The sequence below is a fragment of the Melitaea cinxia genome, chromosome 2, assembly GCF_905220565.1.
Source record: "Melitaea cinxia chromosome 2, ilMelCinx1.1, whole genome shotgun sequence".
NCBI lineage: Eukaryota > Metazoa > Arthropoda > Insecta > Lepidoptera > Nymphalidae > Melitaea > Melitaea cinxia.
Window position 1 is genome coordinate 12,214,914 of NC_059395.1, and position 10,077 is coordinate 12,224,990.

Below are 10,077 nucleotides of genomic sequence, written 5' to 3' on the forward strand. Positions count from 1 at the left end.
TCGAAATACTTTTTCTTTCATTATTTTGATATATTTTTGTCTTCTAGCACCAAAGTTACGATTGTGAAATAACAAACCTCATTATACACATTATTTGATTTCCATAAATATAACGTAAACAAATTCCTTTTACGTAAAAGTGTATTTAAAAGGTTTAATCACTAAAATTCTCAATTCTTACTTACCTACGCTAAACAAAAACTATAACAAAAAAAAAAAATACTTTTACGTAAAAGGAATTAGTTTATGTATGTTCATAAAACTGTAATTAAAAAGGGGACTTAAAACGCGAAATGAATAGAATGCGCTACGTGATGTAACGCGTATGGTCTTAAATTCAACATTAATCGTTCGTTCGTACCGTTCTGCTATATAGCTCTGTTTCATTTCAGAGCTAACGAACGCCGTACGAATAACATCATCTCGGACAGTCGGACAATCGGACAGTCGGACGGCAATCGGACAGTCGGACAGCAATCGGACAGTCGGAAAGCAATTGGACAGTCGTACAGCAATCGGGCAGTCGGACAGCAATCGGGCAGTCGGACAGTGTGATACTCGGACCCATCGACGTACAATCAGTGTTACCAACCCTACTGTTTTATCAGTAGATTTGCTGTTTTTACATTGATGACGCTGTTTTCTACTTCATTCCTTGTTTTGATGACCACTAAATAATAATATACAATGATACCAGATGGCAGGATCTACTCTTGTCGGAATCGAGGGAATTCCCCGACCAGTCTTATATGATTGATATTCATATTTTATACACGGGGAAGTCATGTACAAAATTAACCGTGTAAAAATCTTTCAAAACATATTTTTCGGATATTTTGAAACATTTCAATCATTCACAAATGTTAAATCTTTGTGTAAATTGTGTGAATTGCTGATGAAACTTTTGTGCTTACCGTGCAGCACCACCGTAGAAAGATTATTTTGTGCTCTACTTAATATGACCACTAAATTCTTCACTTCTTCACTTCACTAAATTCTCTCCTTTTCGCACGAGGCTTCCTCTCTTCTATGGCAGCGCTTACACGTCAGCGTCAACAACAGCTGATGGCTCTCTTTGTCTGAAGACAAACCGCGGAGACGAGAGCAGTGGTTGTCACTTCCCCATCGATCGAGCCATCCTGTACGCCAGAATAGAACAGAAATGGAATAGAAATGGAATAGGAATGGAATAGAAATGGAACTGAAATGGAATAGAAATAGAATAGAAATAGAATAGAAATAGAATAGAAATAGAATAGAAATGGAATAGAAATAGAATAGAAATAGAATAGAAATAGAATAGAAATAGAATAGAAATAGAATAGAAATAGAATAGAAATAGAATAGAAATAGAATAGAAATAGAATAGAAATAGAATAGAAATAGAATAGAAATAGAATAGAAATAGAATAGAAATAGAATAGAAATAGAATAGTAATAGAATAGAAATAGAATAGAAATGGAATAGAAATAGAATAGAAATAGAATAGAAATAGAACAGAAATAGAATAGTAATAGAATAGAAAAATATCAACTTTAGTCATTAGATCTTCAAATGAGTAGCAATCGATTAAATCCGAAATAACTGATTACTACTCATTTGAAGGTACAAAAAGGCACATAAAGAATTTTAACAACAATGCGTATGATTTTAAGAAGGAAAATGAGTCTGTAAATACTAAAGATGAGGCAATTGAGGATGAAAGTGGAAAATAATGTTACTTTGATTTTTGTTCCTTATTATATTGTGATCAATAAAATATAACAATGTATGTGTCCTGATAACTAAAATAATTATTTTAATTATACGAGGAAAGTATGAAATTTACCCTTTTTACTTTACCTACTGTTTTCTCCTGGTTTTTTTATTGATGTGCTGCTGTTTTTTAATTTCTTGGGGTTGGCAACACAGCGTACAATACAAACTCGTCAGACCGCCGTGAACTGTGATAGTTGATAGTACCTGTTATAGTGTACGATTAGTCCGATTAGGACCCACCCCAGCCTGAAAAATAATGATATTTGTAATAAAAAAAATACTAATCGATAGATTTTCAATAGCTCAATTCAACTACGTTGTCCTTTTAAATTGCTTACCTTAAATTATTTAATTAAAAATAGAAAAAAATCGTTGAAAAATATTCATTAATCAATAATTTCAAACTCCTATATCTTTTGTTCTATACAATATTTTAAATTGCTCAATGTGCTAAAAAACTGCTCCTCAAGTATAGTTTGGAACAGATCCACTTTCCTTAATTTTTAAATAAACATAAATAGTTGGAACCATTGAGCAGTTTTTTAGCACACTGAGCAATTTAAAATTTGTATACATCAAATGATATAGGAGTTTGAAATTATTGATAAATTGATATTTTTCAACGACTTTTTGATTTTTAATTAAATAATTTAAGGTGAGCAATTTAAAAGGACAACGTAGTTAAATTAAGCTATTGAAAATCTATCGATTAGTATCTTTTTTATTACGAATATTCATAATTTTTTTGCTTCGCATCATTGTCTATGCGCATGCACAACGCTTACTTGTCTTAAGATATAAACGTTAAATTTGTTCAAACTATATATATTTATTTAAAAATTAAGGAAAGTGGGTCTGTTCCAAACTGTACTTGAGCAATATAAATGCAACTTGAGCAGTTTTTTAACACTTTGAGCAATTTAAAATTTTGTATACATCCAAAGATATAGGAGTTTGAAAATATTGATAAATGAATTTTTTTCAACGATTTTATTGAATTTTAATTAAATAGTTTAAGGTGGACAATTTAAAAGGACAACGTAGTTGAATTGAGCTACTGAAAATCTATCGATTAGTATTTTTTTTATTACAAATATCATTATTTTGCAGGCTGGGGTGAGGTAGATCCGATTAGATTCGAATAGCGATTGACGTTTGGTACTATTACATTTCGTACCTTACTAAGTAACGTAACCTTTTACGGCCGAACCCAATATTCAATCTATCTCTGGTTATGTCCTACTAGAGACAGAAATATCTATCTATCATTCATTTTACTGACCCAATAAACTTGTCGACGATAGGCAATCCTATCCTTCAAAGCTGTCTATCGACGAGAGGAAGGATAGCTTACCAGAGATAACAGTTCGTATGAAAATGACAGTGTAAGCGTCCCAATAATAATAGAGTTCTATCTGTCAGTAGCGTTGGTTATCTTTAGTAACAACAATATCCGATCTATAGTTTTCGGGGGATAACTAAGATTTATTAATTGAAAAAGTATTTTTTTTGTTTAAAATAAAATTAATTTCGATTGAAAAATAATGGCAGACTCAAGTTTTAGTAGTAGTTCAAGTGATATTGCTCTTTTGCAACAATTAATTGAATAAAAATAATAAGTTTCTTGTGAAATAATACTTACTTTACTCATCTTGTGAATAAAACAAAAAATTTGGTGAATGATTGTATAATTTGCAATGATTTGTATAATTTGAATTTTGATTTGTAAAAAAAAAATACAAACGTAACGACGATTCAATAAAGCGTAATGGCGTCGTAGCGTCTTTTCGTGTCGTGTTAAAACGTTCCGTTACTAGATTTACCATGGATTCCATATTAAAATAATATAATTTATTATAAATTAAAAAGTCTATGTAAAAATTAATTTGTCCATATTTTTATAAAACAAGATTACTTTAATATGAATAAAATTTGTATGACAAATTTAAATACTACAAAACATCTGTGTAACATAACTGAGGCCGTCTGTGACGCTGTGTATACTGGAATGTAAGGAAGAGCTCAGGTAGCCGGTCTATCTACAGCTAACTGGAGATAGTAGTCCCTTATGCGAATTATTGGGACAACTACAAAGGATAGATAGTTACTTATTAGCAGTCGATGATAACTACCTATCTCTATCTTTAGATTGAATATTGGGTTCGGCCGTAAGTCATAGAGCAACACGGAGGGGAGTAGCCATTGCGTTTGTTACCGATACAAAACTGTCTGTCATTTTTTGCGGGGGGAAATTACACACATACACACTTTATCTAATTCCCACACAAAAATAATCGTCTGTCACTACGAAACTCACACATACTAAATTAAAGTCACACTTACACTTTTCACACACACATAGATACATTCTGTGTCATTACAGTATAATGACACGCCGCAACTACACTGACAAGTTTCATACAGCCATGGTTGTAACAACTGTCGATATCCATTATCGATAAATTCAAGTACTCGGTTAGGGAAATGAGGTTTTTAAAGTGATACAAAGGTAAGATGTTATTATAAAAATAGACTTAATTTATTATATACTACAAATCAAACATCTTCATGTAAAATAAACGATTATAAGGAGTAAAGATTTGATTGTTTGTTTGTTAGCATTGAATAGGCTCGAAACTACTGGACCGATTCAAAAAATTATTTCACCGTTGAGAAGCTACACTATCCTTGAGTGACATAGCTTATACTATATTTTCAAAAATATTAGGGATCCTTACTAAAACTCCAATAATGTAACTCAAGGGATAAAAAAATAACCTAAAAAATTCCTTACATTGCGTGCGCTGCAAAAACTAATGATAATAGAAATATATAATGTAGTAAGACTTTGTAGAACACATCATTATCTATAATCAGGTTAAAGATCTATAATAATACAAATAATTAAAATTAAAATATTATCTATAATAATTACATTTGCTCGCAAACAAAAAAAAAATACTGACTTCAATTACATCGACAAGTAATACAATATACGTAATATATACGCGTTATAAAAGGTTACTCAAAAGTTGTTATCAGATCTCGATGAAATTTAAACGCGACTACGTGATAAACATCAGCTTTCTATTAAATTAAAAATCATCAAAATCGGTCCACTCAGTCAAAAGTTCTGAAGTAACATACATAAAAAAAATACAGTCGAATTGAGAACCTCCCCCCATTTAATGATTTATTGATGACTCTGAAAGGATGGACATTGTTAATTTTCAAAGTTGATAAATCTAAGCTTCATTTCACTACTATGACTAAGGTGAACCATATCTTGATTACCTTGTACATGAGACAAAAAAAAATTTACGGGACAAAAATAGTGTGGCGTTAGTGTTGGTTTGGTACCCTGGACTAATCCTTCTGTTGTTCGCCAACACTTGAAAGTTAGTGGTATTGATATGATCTGAACAAATTACACTATTTTTTGTGGGTGTCCAGGTTAATCTTTTATTACAATTTTTTTCCATGTATCCTTTAAATTTGGATTTTTAGAAAACCTGCCAAATTTTTATATAAAACATTATGGTCGAAGTTCATATTAAGGAATTCTAGTAAAATGTGTTAATACTCGTGAGTACTGTATTATATTTAATTTAATGCAATTTTATTATACAACTATGTTTATTAAAAAAAAGCTACAATATAATATTTTAAATAAATCAATATCTCAAAAATGTCTGTCTCCTCTTTTGCCTTTGCCGTTTTTATCGATAACCATCTACAAACAAACCGATAACAACACTATCGCTCGGCGACAGTTCTCGGAAATAGACTCCGATCAGTCGCTCGACCGATCCGCATATTGTATGAGGGCGAGCGGCCTGTGTTGGTAAACAAATCGAGTCAACACGACCGATAATATTTGTAATTTTTAAGTTTAAAAAAGGTTTAAAAGAAGTATACAAGTAATAATGTGATTAAAAAATAGTTACGTATGAAAGGTAACGCCATCTTTTAATAGTAAATTTGACGTGGCAGATCTCTTGCAGCAAAAAACAGAACAATTCGGCATTTTTTGAAGGACGTTGATTCAATCGCGCAACTAGATTTAGTCTAGTGATCAGTGCGGCTGCAACTAGTTTTATTGTATGCATATGGCCATTTGGCCTTATACCTTGACAGAGGGGAACGCCTGTACATGGCTACTCCCCTCCGTGTTGCTCTTTGCCTTTTAGTACATCGTACGTGTGCTATCCAAGACTATGTCACAGTCAAATCGTTAATCGACTTTGACAGTGCGATCATGGTGATTACTGAAAATTTGAGGTTGTTTTACAATTTTTATTTTGTTTAAACCGAAACCAATCAATCAAGCAATTTATTTTGTTTAACATGTCGTATATATATATGGTTTCTATGTGTTATAGCAGCAAGTAAATTATTATATAATATAAGTTTCGTAAGAACAAATTATTTAAAACCTTAATTTAAAATCTAATTATACATGTAAACAGATTTTTATTTTGATGCTTTATTATCAGTAATAAGTGGATTTTATTTTAAACATTTTATCATGCAAAATAGCCTGCTTACGGTTGGAATCTAATCATATGCTACTTATGGAATTTCAATTTGAAACATTTAATAAGCAGTGTAGTTAATACACTAGTAACAGCGTAAAAAGAACCAGTGGGCCAACGCGTTTGAAGTCACGCGAAATGCCGCTTTTGTGTAGACATTCGTCACTGCTGCAGGGTTGTTACAATATAATATACATTTTATATCATCCGTTCTACAGTTGTTTATTCGTATGTGTGTAGAGTACGAGGAATAAAATGAAAAAAATATTGAAGTACATAATTTATGATGAGGTTTATTATAAAGAAATACGAAAAATTACAAATTAGATCGGCTAGTACAACTAATACCTAAAATAGTTATTATTATAAGCAGATGTTCTTTTAATAATATTCTCAAGATACCAAAATAAAAAAACTGCTGATACAGATTCTTTTAAAATCTACAAATGTGAAACTGAAAGGTATTTTCGACATTTAGATTACTAGTTTGCAGATTACGATTGTTGAATTTGACGATGTAGTAGATTCTCATACGTAGAAACAATCCCTTCTGAATTTTAATAAAAATTCAGATGGGAAGCAGGCGCATAGTTTTGTATTAAAATTAATGTTCTTTAAGTGTTGATAATACCAAATTTTAAATTCTTATTTATACGAGATGATGACATGCAGTCTCTCACATCACATGTAGTATGAACCATTATAATTTGTAAATACGCACAACTGAAACAAAACACTTATAACAATGAAATTAAAAAGCATCAACCCTGACTAACTTGTCCTAAACGAGTGTATGGCAACTTGGGCTCGCTACCGCGCCTCTCTCACCCCACAAACCCCGCACGATTACTCTGTCTAGACGTGTCCGTTGGCCGACTGTATGTTTCATAGGCTGTGCTAGTAATAAACATCTAGTCTTTGAATATATTTTAACTATTTCAGAGTTCATTTAATAGGTAATGCTAAAAGGACTACCTGCTTTAAATTTCTCTTTAATGATATGATGTATAAAATTGTATTTTTGTTAACAGAAAAATGTCTAGCAACAGTAACAACAACCAAAAAATTGATGAAAAACCTGGGGATGGCATTAGATCCATGAGATCATCAACAGCATTTAGAGTTATTAATTTTGAATTGTATGCAAAACCTGTAAGAAAGTTTAATTTCTATATTTCTACTGCTAGTTATTTAATATGATTACATATATACATTACTTCATTTTTTTTTTTTTCAGAATATAGTTATAATGAGCATTGGCCTGACTTGCTTTGGTCTTGCTCTTGGTTACATTACCTATATGAGACAAAAATATGAATCAATGGGTTACTATTCTGCAATAAATGAAGAAGGAAAAGAAACATTTGAAAAGCGAAAATCTAAATGGAACTAATATGTAACAAATTGGATTATAAAATGTAGGATAATTGATTTAACCATTATGTTCTGTCTTGTATATAGGTAGTGTTTATGCTAGCAAGTTTGTAAATATAATTATTGATATAGATTTGCGTATGTTTTTTGTTATAACATATATAATAATAATAGCTTTATTTAAAATAAACATTTTAAACAAATGGTAACAATTACAAAAGTTCACTTATGCATAAGGTTAAATACACAAAATTTTTGAGTTCAGACTGATCATCCTATATGGATTATAGATATAATCTGTGTTAAGGATGATCAGCCAACCTCCCCTATGCTACAATATAATTTTGGGCACAAGTTCTATAAGAAGAGGTAGATATATTTACAACAGATACAATCTTAAAAAGTAATAAAGCATAAGATGCTGAACAAGAAATCAAGTATATTTGAGTTAGTGTATGTGTGAGTGTAATTGTATGTATGTAAGTGTGTGTATGAGTTAGTGTGCGAAAGTGCCTAAGCTAGTACATGTATCAGTTTAAGTAGACAAGAGTCTACAGCTTTGTCAATTTAAATAATGTAGGTACTAAAATAAAATAATATAGTATGTAGTAACTCGTATAATTTATAAATAAATATATCCTATAATACGTAAATACAATAAGTAACTATGATTGTATTTTTAATAATTCTTCTGTCTCATCGTAATTTTTATCTTGTAAATAAGTAATCACAGCCTGCTTGCACTTAACTCTCGTCAACCCATGAATAGAAATCGCGGAATTGATCTTGTTATAAAGAAAAGGTCCTAGGTAGCAACAGAATCTTTTGATGAAATTATGTTTAGGTTTTATTACATTACATATTCTATTTTTACGCCTACTTGAAATAGGAACATAGGAAATCCTTTTATGCTGGTATAGAATAACATTCAATATAAACAATTTTCTGACACTGAGGACGTTGCAATCCCTATATAATGTCTCCGTGGGAAATGTGATAGGTCGACATGTAGCCACCTTCAGAATGGTACGTTGGGCAACTTCAAGAGCCTTGATAGATGTCTTTGCAGCACCACCCCAAGAAGTAATGCAATAGGAAATGATTGACTGACATAAGGCATAATATACCTGACGAACAACAGCAGAACCGGCTATATATCGTAAATGTTTAAAGATAAATAAAATTTTACGAATCCTACCACACAATAACTCAACGTGTTCCTTGAAGTTTAAGTGTTGGTCCAAAATAACACCTAGATATTTAATTTTGCTAGTGGAATTAATGGTCGGGCAGTCACAACTTAGACTTGAACTGTTTGCGCAAGAATGGACTTTAATAATCAATGGAGTAGTAGGCTGAGTTGCGGATCGAATTGAGAAAGCTAGAAAATAAGTTTTAGAGATATTTAGGGTCAGATAGTGAGAGAATAACCATTCAGAAACTAGATTTATGCCAGCTTGAGCTGTAGATTGAAGTTGAGACCAATTATTACCAAAGAAGGTAAGAGCAGTGTCATCAGCGAAGGAAACAATTCTACATTGAGGTAGGTAGAGATTACAAAGATCATTTATAAAAACCAGAAATAGCGTAGGACCTAATATGCTACCCTGGGGTACGCCGTATGTGATTGGTAATTCTTCACTATAATAATTTTCAATTCTAGTCTGTTGAGATCGCCCCGAAAGGTAACTACAGAAAAATTTCAATTGATTTCCTCTGACACCCATCCTCTCAAGCTTTCCCAAAAGGAGATCGATAGGAACAGTATCAAAAGCCTTTGCAAGGTCTAAAAATATCGTGAGTACCTTATCTCCATTATTTAGATGTTCCACAATATTGTTCGTCAGATCTAATACAGCATCCGAAGTGGACTTTCCCCTTCTGAAACCGTACTGTCCAGGAGAAATTAAATTAAAATGTTCAAGATAAGATGTAAGTCTATTGCACGCCAATTTTTCAAGTACTTTTGACATAGCCGGAAGGATCGCAATAGGTCTATAGTTATTAATGACTTTCTCATCACCACTCTTGAAAACGGGAAGCACAATTGCTCTCTTAAATGCAACCGGAAAAATGCCATCAACGAAACAAAGATTAAAAATATGGCAAAGTACAGGGGCCAACAGACAGGAATATCTCTTTAGTATGGTTGTTGACACATGATTTGCTACGTCATGTGCTTAGTTCCTTTTTATGTTTTAAGATTTACACGGGTGCAAAATAAAACACAACTGTACATGGCCGCTGTTCAACCAGAGACTGTTTATTCCCAAGAGACTTATTCTATAGACAAGACCCCCATAGACTATATATTATATAAACTATAATCATTACACCTACAACACTCCTCCCCCCTAAGCTTTCACTAACAATTTGCTTTAAAGTTTAATTAAAATTTATTTAGACACC

At 31.8% G+C, this 10,077-nt stretch overlaps 1 protein-coding gene across 1 annotated transcript; it reads left to right on the top strand.

The window, feature by feature from the left end:
- Positions 1-5,881: 5,881 nt before the first annotated feature.
- Positions 5,882-7,801, top strand: LOC123660586 (small integral membrane protein 8). Its single transcript, XM_045595644.1, has 3 exons — positions 5,882-6,040; positions 7,326-7,446; positions 7,532-7,801. Exons 1-3 carry the CDS (start codon positions 5,913-5,915, stop codon positions 7,685-7,687), a joined length of 405 nt encoding a protein of 134 aa, XP_045451600.1. The 5' UTR covers positions 5,882-5,912; the 3' UTR covers positions 7,688-7,801.
- Positions 7,802-10,077: the final 2,276 nt, after the last annotated feature.